Here is a 19005-nt window from a genome sequence, read left to right as displayed (position 1 = left end):
TTCTTTTTTTTTTTTTTTTTTCTTTTTCCTCTCCTTCGCTGTCTTCTAATTCTAATTTTTCTAATTCTCCTGCTCCTCCTCCTAATTGTTTCTTCTCCCTTTCCTCCCCTCTTCCTCATCTCCCTTCTCTTCATCATCATTTTATAATTATTCTTGTTTTTGTCCTCTATTTTTTAAAATAAAACACCAACTCACAAACTAACCATAATGTAGGTTTTGACTCCTCCTGTAAAAATGAAACAAGTGATCTGATTCTTCATGCTGAGCCCCATCTTTCAGGGCCAACAGCAGTGCACCTGTCCAGGCTGCAGGGGCCACTAGGCTCTCACAATGGATCATGACAGGAGGTGGACTTTGCTGTGTGTCTCACCCAGGTTTGGGCTTTGCCTGCACAGCCTAGGAAAAGCCATTTGGGTCTCCTGTAGATCTGCTCTGCTCTTGCCTTACCTTGCAAAATGCCTACTCCTTTAAGGGACTATTGGTTTTTGAAACTTATAATCCAGGCAGTAGTTTTGAGAATCAGAGTAGGGAAGAGCAAAAAATGTTTGGGGATAGAAGTTCCCTGACTTTGAGTCCTCTGTGCACTCAAAGCAGTTTCAGTCTCCTGCTCCCCATGCCCACATGGTGCCCCCTTGAGCCCAGATGCCCTCATTGCAGCCAGGTGCTCTTGCCCCATGGCTCCTGCCCCTCCTGCTGCTCTGGAAGGTTAGAACTGGCTCCAGCTGGAGAGGTGATCCTGGAGGGAAGACTGGACTTATGTGAAACCTGTCATCTTTTTGTTAAGGTTCTCAGAAAGGAGGTGGCCATCTGGTGTCTAAATCAATAGATCTTGCAGGGTGCCCTTGGGTCACAGGGCAGAGGTGAGTGAGCAGGGAGAGAACCGTCTAGAGGGAATAAGCACCGTTGGGGCTCAGCAGTGACAAGGCTCTGAAAGAGAAGTGTCTGCTGCCCCCCACAGAGGCTGAGTGAACCAGGGGCAGAGGGCTCTGGGGTCATCATGGGACCCTGGGTCTCTAGACTCCAGGACGCTGGCACTGACAAGTCGTGTGACATCCAGGGCTGGCAGTGGGAGGTTGTTCAAAGTTAAAATAGAGTGTTTTGCTTAAAAAGTAGGAAAAAGTGTCCTGAAAGGGACTGAAACAGAATATTTTTCCCTCCATTTTCTCCCTTTGCTCCTTGCCATTTCCTGGTGTTTTAATGTCCCAAGAGAACTTTAAACTGTAATTGTGCGCTTGGCCTCTCTGTCCATTTTGGTGTTGTACGAGGTCGGTGCATACATAGCAGCATGTGACAGACTTAGGTCATTGAAGTTACACTGCTCTTGCTGCACAGCTGACACACTCATGTGCTTCTGTCCCTCTGGTCAGGGGATGCCCATGTGGAGACCAACTCAGCTGGGTTTCGGACTCTACTTTGTGGTCCACGTGCATCACCTGGTCTTCCCGTTGGCTGAGCAATGCGCAAGGCAGCTGCCCCATGTCCTCATCTTTGGGGTCAGCTGTGTTTGCTGAAATGAGAAGCAGGAGAGAATAAGATAGGGCGGTGGTCTGAGGCGGTTCTGGGAGCTCAGTTGTTTTCTCCTGGGGCATTTATAGAAGGCACGGTCACACAGGAACACAGTGACCTTTAAGCCCGGTGGCCCGAGCAGCCTCCTGTGTTACATAACTAGAAGCCTCCCACATAGACACATACTACACACAGAGCACACACACCTGTTGTGTTTACACCTGTGTATTCTCCGTACCAGCTCCACGCCCAGCACACCAGCGCTGTGACTCTGATGGCTTTGCAGCCCCAGCCCCGGAAGCTGCCAGGTCCGGAAGTGGAGGCAGGAGCGCCACCTCACACGGAGCTGTTCTCCTGTGTTCTGTGTTCATCACTTACACACTGCCACACTGGGTACAGAAAAGCCTTTCCTGAAGTTAATTCCTGTCACTTTCGATACTGAGCACATCGTCCAGCCGGCTGTGCCAGTCGTGCAGACAGCCTAATGCACATGCAAATCTGAGCCATTAAATGTCACTTCTGGAACCGAGGAGGCTACAGAAGAGGTTTTATAAGTCACAAATATGTTTTATTATCTCCTTTGAAATGAGTCAGTGCCTGAACAATTGAATAAGCAGGTAAAATGTAGTGCCTCAGAGGCTTTAAAGAACAAAGCCACTTTCTAAAACTACAATGCTGGGCTCCAGTTCCACGTCCCAAACTGTGGGAAGCTTGCTGTCCTGCTCTGTGCCTCAGTTTCCCCACCTAAAGGGAGAGTGTCACATGTGTGACAGGCGTTCTGAAAATTGCCATGTCCTGGCATAGTGCCTCCAGCTGGGAGGGATTTCAAATAAAATGAAGCCATGCAAGTAGATACGTGCAGTAAGGTCATGAGGGAGAGAAGCAACACAGTGAATTTCTTGTATTATTTCCACCTTGGTGGGCGGAGTGCTTGCCATGTGTTAGGGTGAACGTCTTCCTGTCCTTACAGACAAGGTTTGGCCAGAAGAACAATGTATCTTATACAGGTGCACACTGTCGGCATCCCTGTTCCCCTCCAGAAACTCCCAGCTCAGACTTCCTGCTTGTGTTTCAAGGATCTTGAAACAGTAAAGCTCTATAGGTAGGCGAAATGCCCAGAATAATCTTCTGCAGCTAGAGTCTTCTTAACAGGATGAGATGCTGTGGCATGCTGGGGCTGGCTTGTAGATTTTCAATAATTTTATTATCCGGTTATTAAATATTATTAAAAGCCAGGTAGTAAATTTTTGACACCCATCACTAATGATTTTCTTTCACTTTACTGTGGACTCTGCTCCCAGAGTAATTTATGTGCAGTGTGTCTCAGTGGTGTGTACTCTGTACAGAAGTGAGCTTTTATCCATCTCTTCCCAATTCTGCCTGGTAACATCAAAATGGTGGCCTGGAATTGGCAGTGGTAGGGATGTCTACACCACAGAACGGGCAGAGGCAGCCGTGCAGGCCTTGTTCCCCATGCTGCCCTCCCCAAGAGACGATTGCAGAACTTTAATCACCACGCCACGGAGCAGGCAGCATGTTTGTTATGGAAGTTCCTTCTGGAGGATTTGTACAAAGCCCTGGCTGTTTTAGGCCATTACTGAACCCATCCAAAAATGTGAAAAAGAAAGAAGAAGAAAGAAATGAGCATTCTTGGATCATCAGTGCCTGGCAGTGCATGAATTGCCTTTCATACAAAGCTCAGTTAAAATCATCCTAAAGGTAGGAGAAGCTGTGATGCTACTCCAGTTCTGCAGCTGAAGAAACTGATCTGTGGTTTTAAAAGTTGCCCAAGATGATGCATCATCCATTAGAAGCCAAAAGAAAGGCCTACGTTGTAAATGTATTTGAGTCCAGGTATTTGTGTTTCAAATGCTTATTATTTTTTGCCTTATTCAATGGAAAGCTGAATGCATTGGGAATTTTTTTCTTTTGGTGGTTCTGGGGATTGAACCCAAAGCTTGGTGCATGCTAGGCAAGCACTCTCTACTGAACCATACCCCTACCCTGAAATGTGAGTGTATGTTGCAAAGAGAACAGCATTAAATGCTGTGGTAAGATCTTTGCAAGTTTAATGAACAGTTTATTCATTCATTCACTCATTTATTTTTATACCTTGGGTATTGAAGATACTGAAAGTAAGATGTGCCAGCTGCTTGCTATTTAAAAGTTGTGTCTGGGGAAGAAAAGTTAGATGTGAAGTCCAGATCTTGGAGAGCTCAGGATGGAGGCAAGGAAGGGAACAGGAGGCCGCTCATAAAGCAGTCTCTGCATAAACCTATGGGTGTGTGCCTGGCATTGTATGGTCTCCAGGTGTGAAGTGCAACAGGACAGGTTTGCATCTGATATTTTGTGGTATGGGTCTCAGCACGGGCAGACAAGCATCTATGGGTAATTGGAGAATCCCAATCAGTGTGCTCAACATTGTTTCTGTGAGAAACATGCCCAGAATGCAAAGTACCCAAGGCCCAGTTGGGATGCAGGTGCCCATTTCTTCAGCCTCTTCTGGTTTCCTCCTGGCCAGCCATAGCCCTACCTGAACACAAATGGTACTAGTAGTGTCTTGCCTTCCAAGGGCAGCTCATGGCTGGAGCTTAGTTATCTGGGGTTGAGCCCAGGAAGGTGCCCTTTAAGCACAGGGTTTAGAGATTCCCAGGAGCTACCAGGTTCCCCAGGGTAATTGCTTTCCATCACTTGGACACAAGTGGTAACACCCCCCAGCCCTGCACCACCTTCTTTCCCCATGGGGCTCTGTTGCTCTCCACCATAGCCTTTGAGGTGCTTGACATGGTTCTTCTTCTCTGCATTGGACACAGCCAGGTAAACCCAGAAGCTCCAGGTCTCTCCATTAACAAAGGATGGCCTGGACTTCACAGTATGTCCCAGTGTGCTCTCCTTGGAGTTCAGAGCCCTACAGTGGCAGTTGCACAAGGACCAGCCTCGTGGATATTGTGCCACAAAATATTCCTAACTCCTTGAAATGATTCCACAGATTTTACAAGGCAGTGCTCTTGTTCTTGAGTCCTACTCCTTCTCGATTGTTGCAACTTCTTGTTTAGCTACAGAACTTTTAACTGCAGTCATGCTCTGCATGATGACACTCTGGCCAGCAGTAGAGGACACATGACAGTGGCTCCAGGAGATTATATCACCTGGTGACAACATCGCCATTTTGGATGTGCGCACGCCCTCTGGGAGGTTCCTACAGCCCTAGACTTGACTACAGATGCATCTCTCAAATCACATTCCTTTCTCTGAGCAAAGCATGACTGTACTCCAAAAATGAAACCCATGATCTGATCGAGCCAGTGCCAAGAGGATAGGGAGCTCCCTGCAGGTAAAGCAGAGTTCTGTTGGTTTTAAGGGTTTCCAGCCCTATCTGTCACTCAGTGGCAGAGAACGCAACACTGAACAAGATGACACATGTGTGCTGGAATCCTGAGTCTCTCTTCTGTGTCTGCCTCACTGGTCCAGTGACCATAGCTAACTTGTCTCACCTCTCCAGACTGTGGGCTCCTCATCTGTGAGAGAAGAAAGCAGAGTTCCTGGAAGATCCAGCTCTCTTGACATATGATGAAAGCCACCAAGGAGAAAACCTCCCTGCCCAAGGCCAAGAAACTTTCCCAGTGTGAGCGGTGAATGCATGATTCTGCTTTGTGTTCATTCACCTTAAAGGGGGAGAATAGAAACCAACTTTACCGATCCAGTCTTTGGGTTTAAAATAGCTCAGTGGCTTGGTTTCTCCAGCCTAGATCAGTCCCTTCTCTTCTCGGCAGTGCCCTCACTCAGCCTTCTTGGTCTAGAGAGCTTCCTTCCGTCCCCCACCTCGGTTTAGTGCCTGGGTCTCCGAGCACAGCAAGGCAGAAGCACATTCATTGAAGCCCATGCTGCTTCATTGTTTTCACTTAGAATTGATATTTTATTGCAAGATAGGGACTAAAAATTTTACTCCAATGAGAAAGGCAACCAAGCCAGAAGTAGTTTTATAAACATGTAATATAGTATACATTCTCAGAGGCTGTGCATGGGTTAGCATGAACCTTACACTCTGAGAGCCAGATTGTTTGGGGGCTTTAGTTTTTTTTTTTTCCTTTGAAATCAAAGTAATAACCTTACACTATTCAGAAATGAATTCCAGAGATAGATTTTTATCCAACTCATCTGACACTTTAAGTGAATTTTAGGCTGATTAATTCAGTGTTTCTGTAATAGGCATCAGAAATCTTCCTTTTTCAAAAGGCAATCCTGGGAATGTGTATTTGTGCTGTAGTTAGTGCTGTGTAAGGCAGAGCAGTATAGTTGCTGTAAACATTTGTAGAGCAAAGGAAGAAAGCCTTTATTTAAATCTTGCAGAAATAAAATGAGCAATTTAAGTGAATTTTAGGCTGATTAATTCAGTGTTTCTGTAATAGGCATCAGAAATCTTCCTTTTTCAAAAGGCAATCCTGGGAATGTGTATTTGTGCTGTAGTTAGTGCTGTGTAAGGCAGAGCAGTATAGTTGCTGTAAACATTTGTAGAGCAAAGGAAGAAAGCCTTTATTTAAATCTTGCAGAAATAAAATGAGCAAAAGCACACTGTGTGAGAGCAACATAAAGACTGGTGCCGTGTAATAAACCCGTGGTGAGATGGCATTAGCATTTCCTTGAGCTGTGTGTCACATATGAAAAAAAAATCGCTGCTAACTTTGTTTGTGTGGCTTGCAAGAGAGTTCTGCTAAGCAAATAAGCATTGGGCAAGTGATTTATTTTGTGCTACAGAAACATCTTTTATCAGCACAGATACTGGATGCAGATACGCTAATTATAATACCTTTTGTATATTTTACACGAAAGTGTAAAATGCATGAACAGCTGCTTCACTTAGTTATGAAATATTCTTGGCTGATGTGGACACCATGATGGTATTTCTACTAAATTACAGAATAATGAAAGACCAGAGTATTATATTGTCCATTTAATCCCTATCGTCTAGCAAATATCTGAATATCTAATAGATGCTTAGTGTGCATGTGTGTATATGTGTGGAGGTAGTATGTGTGTACTTGCAGGCTGAGGCTGGGTATCCCTTATTCAAAATGCCTGGAACCAGAAGCCTTTCAGGTTTTAGGTTGCTCTGGATTTTAGAATATTTTCATATACTGTTATGGCTTGTATCTAGATTTCCCCCTAAAGCCTCATGTGCTCATAAGAAGGGTTTTCTGGAGGTGGCTGATCTAGGGTGTGTGAATGTGGATTAAGGGTGTGAAAACTAAGTAAGTCACTGATTGTTTTAGCATAGTTCTGGGTATGCATAATGGGAAGGCCTACCAGTGTGAGTGGCACCATCTGAGAGAATTGTAGCTTGGATGCAATAAAATTCCAGAAGGCTGACTGCTTGCTTTCTTCTGCCTGCTCTGCCATGAACTGTTTCTCCTCTGCTGTGCCACTCTGCCATGGAGCCAGATGACAGTAGAATGAAAACCTTCACAAACTGTGAGCTAAAATAATAAACCTTTGCTCTTCTAACTTGTGGGTATTGGGTATTTTGTCCCAGCAACAAGAAAGTAACTAAAACAGTGGGTAGTAGGTATACAGTACAGTGAAACAGGGTCACGAGACCTCGTATCCAGCATAGATTTCCAGCAAGAACCATCCCCCTGGCTCCCAGTGCAGAGTGTAGCAAGGTCTTTGCACATTTAGTCCTCAAACTATGCAGGGTTCCATTGTCTTCCCTGGACACCACCCCCAGTAAATGGGGTTAGCAAAGCACAGGAAAGCTCTTCTGAGAGCCTGCTGGGATCAGATTCTTCTGGTCCAGCCTCAGTCACCTTCCCATCAGCCCTCAGGAAAGAGGAAACTGCTCGGCAGGTGCCCTTCCCAGGCTTTACCCTCCTTCCCTCCTTGAAATGTACTTCTGAGGCCAAAACCCACAACTACCAAGTCTGCCCTCTGGTTCCTTTTTGACCATGACACCTGTGGGTGGGAAGACTCCTTGAGAATGGAGCAGGGTCACAGGATAAAAACAGCTGTGGTGGGAAAAATCAACAAAGAATGAGTGTATCAGCTAGTTCTGTGTAGTCAGTGTCTCCCCCCGCACCCGTCAGCTCATATGGTAGAAGTTAGACGGTCCTCCCTTGGGATCTGCAGGGGACAGTCCCATGACTCCTTGGATACTAAAATCCCAGGATACCCAAGCCCCTACTGTCAGGATGGTCTGCAGAGATCATTCATATGTCCTCTGGGGTCCTTCCTGTCATCTCCAGTGGCTCCCAATACTGAAGGCTGTAAGTATTGAGTGGGTGCGTGTTGTCCTGTACTGGTTAGCGAATAATGACAGGAAAAAAATCTGTACATGTTCTCTACAAATGCAATTTTCCCCCAAAGATTTTTGATCTGAAGCTGACTTGCTGTAGGGATTCTGAACCCAGCACAGCCCTAGGTGTGCCCTGATTAGCAGTGTAGACCCGAAATCCAGTACACAGTAGGCCCTGGGGTGCCTGCAGAGTGTCTGAGTGAACAAAGCAGTGGGTAGGTGTGTAAGGTATACTCAGGACCATGCTCCTGTATGTGCTTGTGCATGTGCACACACACCTGCACACCCCTCTGTACTGATGATAACATGGGAAGGTGACCCACAACAGGCTGGTCCTCAGGGTTTGTCATGATTTGTATCTAGATGTTCCCAAAAGCCTCATGGCGTGGGGCTTTTTCAGAGGTGGCTGGATCTAGAGTTTGTGTGTGATGCTGAAACTGATGCATGGGGCAACACTAGAAAGGGCACTATATGAGAGTGTGAATGCTACCTGCCCTAAGTATATGGATAAGATAAAAGGGACAGAAAGGCGAGTTAAGGTCTCTTGTTGCTTTGTTACTTTATGCCTGCTGATCATGAACTGAAACCTCTACAAATTGTGAATAAATAAACCTCTCCTCCCTTAACTTGTGGGTAGCAAGGAGAAAAGTAACTAAGACAGAGTTAAAGGAGATTACTGCCCATCTTTACCAGCTTTGACTCACTAAAGCCGATGCCAAGTCCTGGACGGAACAAGCCTGACCTAGGTCCGAGTGACTGCTGCCCACAGTGGCATTTCTGAGTGCCACAAGAAGCCTGTGACAACTTTGCAGACCTAGGAGCCCCCATTGCACTCTAGAGCCCAGGGGCAGAGCTGAGAGCCCACACTGAGAAATCTCCTGGGAGTCTCATGTTCGCTATTAAATATTCAAGTTTGCTTTGCATTTGATTCTGAAATATGTGTGTATATGCTTTAATATAAAAATTAACACATTCCTCTCTCCCCATGCCTCCTGTTAAAATCACCCCAGGACAATGTGGCTGGCTTGCTCAGTGGCTTCTATGGCTAATGTCACCCATTCATTTTAAGGAGCAAAATGTTAGGTCCTTAACAACTTGATGCTTTCTTTTAATAAAATTTGGGATGTTCCATCTTTAAAACCCAATCAGTTAGCAGAGTTAGTCACCACCACCCCCAACCCCGCACACACACACTCACCACCACCACAGGCTTTACATAGCCTTACAAAGCAAAGAGATACTCAGAAGGGCCCTGGCCTATAATTTGTATCCATACGTCTACATCTGCCTAGGTAACTTTTTGTGTTTTTCAGGATACACATTTTTACACATATTTCAGGAAACAAAAAATCAACTAAGATCACTATGACCCAATTATTGAATCTAAGTATTGATTTTTCCTCAAATCACAGGAGCTGCATGAGTTTGTAGGACATCCAGATTTCAAATGTTCCCACTAACAGTTTCTCTCCTTGGCAATTTTCAAAACTCTGGAAGTAAGGACCATGGTGGACACCACCACTGTCTCCCTTTTGACTGTCTGCAGCATAAGAAGGTGCTGTTCAAGCTCCACCTCATATTGACATGTGGGCTTTTAGGTAACTGCACTGTGGCTTATATTCCCATTCCTTAAAATGCTCTTAATCACAGTTCCAAGGTCATAGAACTTGAGGGAAACTTTAATAGCAACTGCTCAGCATCTTAGGGCCTTGGAGGTTAGAGTGTCTCACATGGCCCTGACAAAGCTATCCCAGGTTATGAGCTAGATGTGAGCAACAGATTGGATTGCCAGCCCCATCTCTGCTCCTGCACCTGAGTCTAGACCTTGGACCAAGCATTGGAGGGACAGGTGGCTCTAGGGAGAGTCACACCAAAGTGAATGTTTTTCAATGGGCTGCGACTCCTCTATAGGAAGGATTACAGGGTGAGGCAGTGGCTAAGGACACCACACTTAGGAAGCCCTTCAGCACAGAGACAGGCACTGGACAGTGTCCTGCCAGAAGCTGCTTTCCACTGTTGTCCCCAGGAATCAAGAGTCAAGATGATGCACATCACCATTCTGCACAGCTGCCCTACAGCAGAGCTGGGCTTTTCAGATACTTAATGCTTGTGAGGGTAATGTTAGGCGATATGTCCTTTTATTATATTTATTTGCATTTTCTTATTTAAAATTTGTAATCAGCTTAGCAAAAATATACCTACACTCCCATGTTTTTTGCAGTACCATCCACGGTAGCCAAAGTATTGATGGATGAATGGATAAAGAAAAGGTGGCATATTGTAATATTCTTCAGCCATAAACAGAACGAAATCCTGTCATCTCCTGCAAAGTGGGTAGAACTAGAGGACATTACGTTAAGAGAAATCAGCCAGGCACAGAAAGAAAAATACTGCATATTTTCTTTCGTGAGTGTGAGCCAAAAAAGTTGATCTCCAAGTAGAAGAGGAGCACAGCAGTTCTTAGGAAGGGTGGAAGGGGACGGAGGGAGGCTGGATAACAGGCACTAACCAGTCTCTAGTGAGGAGGGGGCATTTCCTGTTGTGTAGCACCGTCCAGTAAACAGTAAACAGCAGCATATGATGTATATGATGAAGAGAAGAGAAGAGCTTGAAGGCTCCAAAGACAGAAGTGATAGAGATAGGAATGTAAGCACCTTGATTCCATCAGTGCACAATGGATGCATGGAGTGAAATGCTACTCTGCCCTGTAAGTATGTACAATTATTAATTAGAAAAACATACAATTTAAAAATATAGATTATTCTATGACGGTTCTTTAAGGTTGAGATTTTCCTCAACCTTAAAGAAAAAGAGGTTGAGGTTCTAGGTTCAGGTGACAGTGACAGTGGCAGTTGGTCTCAGGCGGGTTACTCTGTAAGCCTGTGCTCTTCCATGCTCCTCAGGCCCTTGTACTACATGGCTGTTCTCCTCATGACTGACAGTGTCACCCTAGGAAAGTTTTCACCAAATAGGAGTCCGGTGTAAAACAGCTTTCTGCTTCCTGTACTGTTTGCAGGAATTGGAACCTGAAGGGCTTGGGAAATAGAGACATGAATAGAAACACAACTAATGGCTTCTCTTTCTTATTTTTATGACTTGTTACAAATTTTATCTCAAATGCTTCTTAAAAATTGTTGTCACTGTTTAAAAATCATTAAATAATAAGAATGTGGTAAATCAGAAAAATATAAGGAACTTTATGTACCTACAGTTAATGCATACTAATTTTTGTAGTTTTCCTTCAACTCCTAAGAAAGGAAATATTTTGGCCCTGATGCATGCACCCTCCTGTCCTCCCACCTATCTACATCTCTCTTCTCCATCTCACAGGAAGCAGCGCAACCTGTGTAGGCAAGGTCCTGCCTCAGTAGCCCACTTCTGTGTTTTGCAGCCTCTGTCCTCCACCCAGGGGTCGAGGCAGAGGCAAGACACCTATCTTTGCTTAAATGTAGCTCCTTCCACACAAATCTCTTTCCAGTGGAAGCAACAACTGCCCTTCTGGAAGCGTCCCTCTGCCATTCTTCTCTGTTCTTGAGAGAGGCCTTGTTCTTTCAAATAAAGAGAGATTTCCAGAATTTGAATCTGTAGAACATTTTTGTTCATGCTTGTAATGCTCAAGCATTTAAACCTTCATTTCCCCAAACTAAGTGACTTTCCCAAAAGCAAAGGAACAGGTGGTGTCGTTCCACCTTACCTTAGGATGTACTTAGTGCTTCTCAGCTGGATTCGCCTGTAGCATTTCTCTGAAATGGGGCAAGTTGTTTCAGGTCATTTGGGTGGAGGGATTCCTCCTGTGGACTGTCACGCATGACTGGAAGCCAAGAGATGAAATCCATGCTCAGTGGTGTTCCACTTTCACGTCACAGAATTTCAAACCCTGCCCTGAAAACTGATAACATGTAGCTGAGCTCATATGTGCACCAGATGCTGTGCTAGCTGTCACTCAATTATCCGTGTCAGACAGCCTTGACGACTTAGGCACCATGGGTAGGAACTCTGGACCTGGAGCCTCCCAAGCCTCCGAAGAGTCTCCCAGCACCAAGCTGTCTGGCCACAGGGCCTGCTGGTCTGCCAGTGCTGCCTTTGTTTCTTGTGTCACCTTTGTTGCTCTGTGGCTCCCATTGCCTGTGCCTATGGTGGCTTGGCACCCCTCACTTGGCACCAGCATTCTCTGGCCTTCGGACGCCATCCACTGCTGGCCCTCAGTGGTCCCCTGGGCCTCGCCAGACTGGTATGAAAAGCCAGCCCCCTTGCCCCTCCCAGAAATGGTGGCCTCTGCAGGCACTGAGCCTGCTTGTCAGAGCAACCTGGTGGCCACCACATTGGAGCACCAAAGCCCACCGACACCAGGAGCCCAGGTTAGCCTTCCAGGTCTCAGGACAGGCTGCAGCTTCTCCTCTTCTTGACTACCAGATGTTAGTGTCACAGCAAATTCACAGCTCCAGCCACGAGCATTTGGTATAAAGTGTAAATATTTGAATGCTAATTGCTGTAACACAAACAGGCCACCGTGTCCAAAGCAGATGAATGCTGTTTCAGGAAGCCAGCAGACCCTGGCGCACAGGCAGCTTGTGTTGGCTCTGCCCAGCTAATGACAGACGTCTGGAGCCTGTTCTACCTCTCCAGCCCCACAGGGAGCTGCCAGAGTGGCTCACATATGTGAGGCTTTGCCTTTTAGCCAGCGCCCATCTGCCCCGTCTCGGTTGAGGAAAACCTGTCCTGGGGAAGTGACCTGACCCAGAAAAATCAAGCCATCCTCTTTAATTCAGTCCACCCTCATCCAACCCAAATGCACCATCCCATCCTCTGTCCCCTAGATATGTCTTCACCCAGACGCCCCGGCCAGTGACTCCAGTAAACAGAAATGGGATGCTCCTGGAAGGAGGATGTGAGGGCATCCCTTAGCCTGGTTAATGTGGGCAGCTGCCCTGATACTTGGCATAGTAGCTTGTGTCACAGAGGGGGTACATTCTTAAAATTTTTAAATTGATACTTGGAGAGCAACTGCCATTGTTTTCTGGCTTTTTGATATACTGAGATAGTTGAGACAGTATATTAGAGGGAAACCTAAGGAAATTTAGCATCTTATAGGTCAGACAGAATAATATTGTCAAAAAAAGAGTTTCTTATAGATTAAGCTGAGATAAGGAATTAACATGAAAATGTGAGTGCCTGCTAAATGGCAGCCTCTGATGACTTCTGCTAGTTCACTCCACCACTGCCCTGACTAGTGCTGAAATGTTAAAGATACGAAATCAGCCACCCAGGAATCCAGCCACCCAGAAGCTCAACCATTAACCAGCAGCCTAACCAGTAGGCAATTCAGCCATCAAGTGACGTAATCATTCCGTAGCCTAACTGTACAACAGCCAGACCATGCAACATCCTAGCTATCCAGCAGCCCAACAGTCCAGCAGCCTAATGGTCCAGCAGCTTTACCATCCCATAGCCTGACCATGCAATAGCCCAGCCATCCCACAGCCTGGCCATCCAGCAACTTTGTACCCAGAGCTTCTCATATATTTGCCTGGAACCACCCAGACACAACTACCAGGCCAGGAAGCACAGCCACACATGGATGCTCTGATCAACCAACAGAAGCCCCATGTGGATAATCCCAGTGCCACACGTCTTCCCATTTATTTTTATTAATGCCAGTCGTTCATGTATTTGGAAGTATTGATTAGGAACTTCCCGTGCCACCCCACCTGGTCTTCTGAGGATACAAGATGAATAAGATGTGGTTCTTCCCTTCGGGGAATAGTCAGCATTCTCAATTTTAAATAGCTGGTTGCCTTGGGACCCGTGCTTTGGATTCATGTCTTTACCAAGTGAGATCATTTGGATCTGTCAGAGCCAGCAGAGTCCTTCCTAGCTCAGTGGATTGGGCTACATGGCCACATCCATGCAGAGTCAGAGCTCAGGGTCACCAGAAGAGGCTCTGCCAACTTCAGGAGCAGCCTGCTCAGAACAGACTTGAGAAAACCTGCTCCCAAGAATGGCGGTTGTCCACGACCGCATGCTCAGCTGACCCAGCTGGACTTTTTTCTTTCTGCTCTTCTGGACACTGGCTTAAGAATGGGCTGGGACAGAGAGAGAGAGAGAGAGAGAGAGAGAGAGAGAGAGAGAGAGAGAGAGAGAGAGAGAGAGGAGGGTTACGACCCTACTCTCCACATGCAGCAGGCTGGAGACTTTCTCCCATTTATAGAAAATGAAGAAGGAAAGGGGCCATTTGTAAGAGGTTGGCAGGATACAGAAGAATTCCAGCTGGAGGAGGATTCTTCCTACAGACTGAGTGTGTCTCAGATCTGTGACAAGAGCTAATTTTAGAAAAATTATTCTACAAAGAAAATGACTCCCATGGGCTATTAAGATACACGAGTGTCTCACTAGAGCTCACACACGAATCTTTATCATTTCAGCATTAAAATACTGAGACTGGAGATTAGTACAGGAAACTCTTACACACACATACACACAGAAAGCAAGTCCAAATCCACGAGTGTTTCTCAGACCCACAGGAAACCTGGTCGGCTGGTGGGTGTAGCACACACATCCATCAAAGTGCGTTTAAAAGAAAAAAGTCTCTATTTAAGAAAACTGGTGATAAAACTCATGGACTGCAGGGCTTGAGAGGGACATCATTAAAGTAGCACCGCCTAGAATTAACCTCGCTTTGCCCTTGAAGAAAAGGAAAAGTTGGCTGCAGTAAACCCTGCTGTGTTATACTGTGTGCGTCGGCGGCAGGGCTCACATTTCATAATTTCATCTGACAACTGGTGATAAATTGTACCGTTTACAAAGTGTGGTTTCCTTCAGAACAACTGGAGAGAGAATTTCAGCACTCCTCGGCTTGTATGGACATCCAAGATGAACGCGGCTCCTCCCCTGGCTGGGGCCTCAGTGTCCACGCCTTGGGCACCGCTGGACCCTCCTAGAGGTCTCCAGGGCACAGGGTGGGGGGGTGGTTTTGCCTGCAAAAATAGATGCGTCCTGTTAACTTGGCTATACAGGGAAGAAAAGTGGGAGAGAAGGTGGGGAGGGGAAAAAAAAGGTAGTGGTAGGCAGCACCCACAGGGCATCAGCACCTTTCCACGGCCAGGTCACTGCATCTGGTATGTGGATCACCTTACCCAACCTCCTCCCAGAACACCCTCATTCACTTAAACCACTGTCCACAAAAACACACAAGGAGCCTGGTCAGGGAGCACCTGGGGACAGATGATCTGCCTGATGAGCCTCTCACACTCCTCCCAGAACACCCTCATTCACTTAAACCACTGTCCACAAAAACACACAAGGAGCCTGGTCAGTGAGCACCTGGGGACAGATGATCTGCCTGATGAGCCTCTCACCCCCCCCCCATGCTATTTATATCACAGCAGCTAATGACAGTGCACGGCAGTGAGTGTGACAGATGACTGCTTAAACTGCATCATTATAATACTTCCAATGTACTGTATTAGGGAAAAGATGCTTTCCCTTCCTTGGCCACACCTTCCTTCTATTAGGCTGTGTAGTCCTTTCCAGAAAAGGACAGGCATTCTGGGCTTTAGTATTGAGGATGTCCCCTGCCTCTCTGCCCTGGATTTGTTAACAGATTTGCTGGTGACTGAGACCCGTGCTACCTGGAGTGATATCTGGAGCATTCTGCTACCAGAAGATTTGCTGTTGCCTTGAGATTTAATCCGTCTGGAGAAATGTTCCCTTAATTAGTAACAGAAGGTTTGCAGCTACAGAAGCTCCAGCGAAGGCTCTGGGAAGATGGAAAATTGAAGTCTCTTCACCAGTGAGGCAGAGAACCCACTCCTTTCTATAATTACAGCGCTTGGGAGCCCCACTGCATCATACCTCAGGAGGAGCCATCATCCCTTGTACTGGGAGCTGCACCCTTTTGTGAAGCTCAAAGGGTGCACAAAATCCCCTGTCCGCCTCTTAAAGTGCAAATCGTTACAGGGCCCTGGACCCAGGCAGCCCCATTAACGTTTCCTTTCTGCTCTCTCCTGCCATGCTCTTTGTATTCCCCCTCTCTGTCAAGGCTGCCACCTGCTCCCCTGATGAGTGAGGCTGCATATCTGTTTGTTTTGCTGGGAACGAGGAGCATTCACATAAGGAAATCAGTATCTTTAGCAAGCTCTCCTTCTCAGCAGGTCCCCTGCAGCTTCCTGATGCCACTGAACCAAGATAAAGAACCAAGACTTCATGGTGGTGCACTGGCTTGCAAGCCAGAGGTTTTCACCTCTTTCCTATCAGCTCAAGGTTTTGTTTTTGTTTTACCTCCCTCCATTTTGCACACACTTCACCTTGTCTCTCAAATGCTGCAAGGATAAACTTGCTTTCCTTCTAAGGAGTACAGGAATCCAGGTGATAATAATTCCCAGCTACAGCAAGAAGACAACTCTTTAAATTCATGGCTGCAGCCCTGGAGTGGTACAGTGGTCTTTTCCCCAGTGACTGCAGGCCTGGAGCTTCCGAATCTCTAGGAAATTCCTGACCAATCAATGGCGCCTACTGTTTTAATGAAGGGACTCAATTGGACCCACGGACAGTTTCAGATTGGGCACCGAGGCACAGAAAGAGCATCCGGGTGAAACTCCAGGGTTGTACCTTTGGGCCAGCCTGGCCTTGAGGAAAGAGTGGGGCCCTGGAGATGGAGCTGTCACACGACCAAGTCTCTCTACATGCCCATATCATGAAACCTGAGTAAAACTCTGGCACCAGAGCTGAGTGGAGTCTTCTGGTTGGTAGTTTTGTGATGTGCCAGGAGGGACATGCACCCAGATTCCAACTGTTCTCTCTAGATTTCACCCCATGTGCAACCTGTGCTGACTAATCTTGACTGTCAACCTGACTGGACTTACTTCACCAATGGATTAACCCTGTTGTGAAAAATCTATCCTAGGGAGAAAGGGCTAGTTGGGGGACACATATCAGCAGGGCATGAACGTGGGGACTGTATCTGCTCCCTGACTCCTTCCTACTGGTCCCTTCCCTTATTCTAGAGTTGATTTCCTTGGCCACACCCTTCCACCATCTTTCTCCCTAGGAGCCACCTGGCCTCTGAAACCATAAGCTGATAAACTTCTCCTTCAAGTTTTTTTTGTCCCTTCCCTTATTCTAGAGTTGATTTCCTTGGCCACACCCTTCCACCATCTTTCTCCCTAGGAGCCACCTGGCCTCTGAAACCATAAGCTGATAAACTTCTCCTTCAAGTTGTGGCCATTAGAAATTTTGTCTCAGTAACAGGAAAGCTGATTAATATATATGCTTTACAATAAAAATGTAATCCTAAATATTGCACCTTTCTAACTTCTGTTAATCTTTCCAACAACTTACCAGAGCTGAAGGGTGTCAAGGAATCAATTAGACTGGGGTGGCCTGAGGACACCAGAGGCAGTCGGCATCAGCAGGGAGGGGAGTCTTGGGGATGACAGTGCTGACTCTGGGTAACGAGTGTCACGATTACCCTCCGTGTGGTAGAAACAGAAAAGTTGTTATTTAGGGTACTTTTCCAAATTCTACTGGATACCTTGAAACACAGGAAGGAGCTTCTAGACCTTCTTGTTGGAATTTTCAGCTTGAAGCCCTAGCTCCTGTGTGCCAGGTCAGGCAGGTGATGTACAAGGTGGCACCCACAGTGTGGCCTCAGGCTGAACACTGGAAAATTTATCACCCATTGCTACTGAGGTGTCTGCAGCTCACAGTAAGTACTTAGAAACTTCAACAGCCTTGGACATCGCCAGGACATTCAGTCACAGAAAGGAATACAAAAATATCAGATAGTGATGCTTTGGGGAAGAATGAACCTTTATCACAGACAGTGTGAGAAACAATTTAGGATCTAGAACTTCAGTTGGTATGATGAGCAGATGAACTATGAATTTAGTGTTAAAAGTGTGAACCCTAGAATAAAGTTTGCATTATTTGCTGCTTGCTATCTCTGTGGCTTTAAGTGAGTTATTTAACCTGTCTGGGCCTTGGTTTCCTCATCTAGAAAATAGAAACAGCAGTGGTCTCAACCTTACTAGATGCTGAAAAAAGACAAATGAGATAACCCAGGACCATGCCAAGGACAAGGCTGGTACAGAGCAAGTGAGCTGCTGTGACCCTTTCTTCCATGTTCATTTCTTGGCGCTGGCGATCCGGTGCTAATTGCATAGGGAGAAGGGTGATATTTGGGGGCACGGTTGGAGTCCAGGGGCACACACCTGGCCTAACAGCAGAAAACACGGTCACCGGAGCACTGCTTCAGTGTCATTGGTGACCCTTGGGCTTGGAGAGGTCATCCTGAGTCAGACCTGGTTATCACCATCACCACCCCTCACCGAAATAATGTACAGGGCTGCTGCTGGAAGACAAAAAGAGTTCCGGGCCTTTGGAAGACTAGTCAGGAGAGATGTTTGCCTAGTTGGAATCCTGTAGATCCCATGCAATCGCTTGTTGGGTGGGCCCCGTTTGGCACCTGCTGAGGCTCCTCTCAAGGCCCAGCAGAGGTGGTAAGAACCCTGGCTGGAGCGGTCTACAGGTCTCTGACCCTGAATCCGGCCATCCCCCATCGTTTTGAGTTCGGATACCCTATGCTAATCCAAGGTGCTGGCTAATCCAAGCTCTTGACCGTGTTTCAGGTTCCTCGGCCTCCCGCTGCCATTTTGGGACCAGGTGCTAACCCCAGAGATCTGCAATGAAACCACACCTGAAGCAATGGAGGCAATGCATGCTTTTCGGAATATTTGCGTGGGGGCTCCTCTTCTTGGCCATTTTCATCTACTTCACCGACAGCAACCCCGCTGAGCCTGCACCCAGTTCCCTGTCCTTCCTGGAGACACGGCGGCTCCTGCCAGTGCAGGGCAAGCAGCGTGCCATCATGGGCGCTGCGCACGAGCCTGTCCAACCTGGAACCGCTCTACGCGGACGCCCTATTGGGTTGGTCCGCCCAGCGCCCGCGGACTCCCAGGAAGCGGCCTGGACCCAGGGTGGCATTGGAAATGAGGACGAGTTCTTCTCCTCCCAGGTTGGGAGGAGATCCCAAAGCGCTTTCTACCCGGAGGACGACGACTATTTTTTTCTGGGCAGCGAGCCAGGGTGGTATGGCCAAGCTCTGGGGGTCCTGGGGCTCCCGGCCCCAGGTCAGCTCTCCTCGCGGGCGCGCGCTCGGTCGTCGGGACTGGGTCCCAGCCGGCGCTCGCAGAAGAGGACCCGGCGGCGGGGCA

The 19005-nt window shown here is 47.0% G+C and overlaps 1 protein-coding gene across 1 annotated transcript in view; it reads left to right on the top strand.

Moving 5' to 3' along the window:
• The window catches only part of St6gal2 (ST6 beta-galactoside alpha-2,6-sialyltransferase 2), a 61126-nt gene that overhangs the window by 13564 nt on the left and 28557 nt on the right, over positions 1-19005 (top strand). The window contains exon 2 of the mRNA XM_033761489.1: positions 18421-19002. Coding sequence (XP_033617380.1) covers positions 18477-19002 — 526 coding nt within the window. The 5' untranslated portion in view covers positions 18421-18476. The remainder of the gene's footprint in view (positions 1-18420; positions 19003-19005) is intronic.

This window comes from Fukomys damarensis, unplaced genomic scaffold, assembly GCF_012274545.1.
Source record: "Fukomys damarensis isolate Sample0158 unplaced genomic scaffold, DMR_v1.0_HiC HiC_scaffold_9, whole genome shotgun sequence".
Lineage (NCBI taxonomy): Eukaryota > Metazoa > Chordata > Mammalia > Rodentia > Bathyergidae > Fukomys > Fukomys damarensis.
The sequence above is the reverse complement of the archived record's forward strand: the minus strand, read 5'-3'. Positions and strand labels throughout refer to the sequence as shown.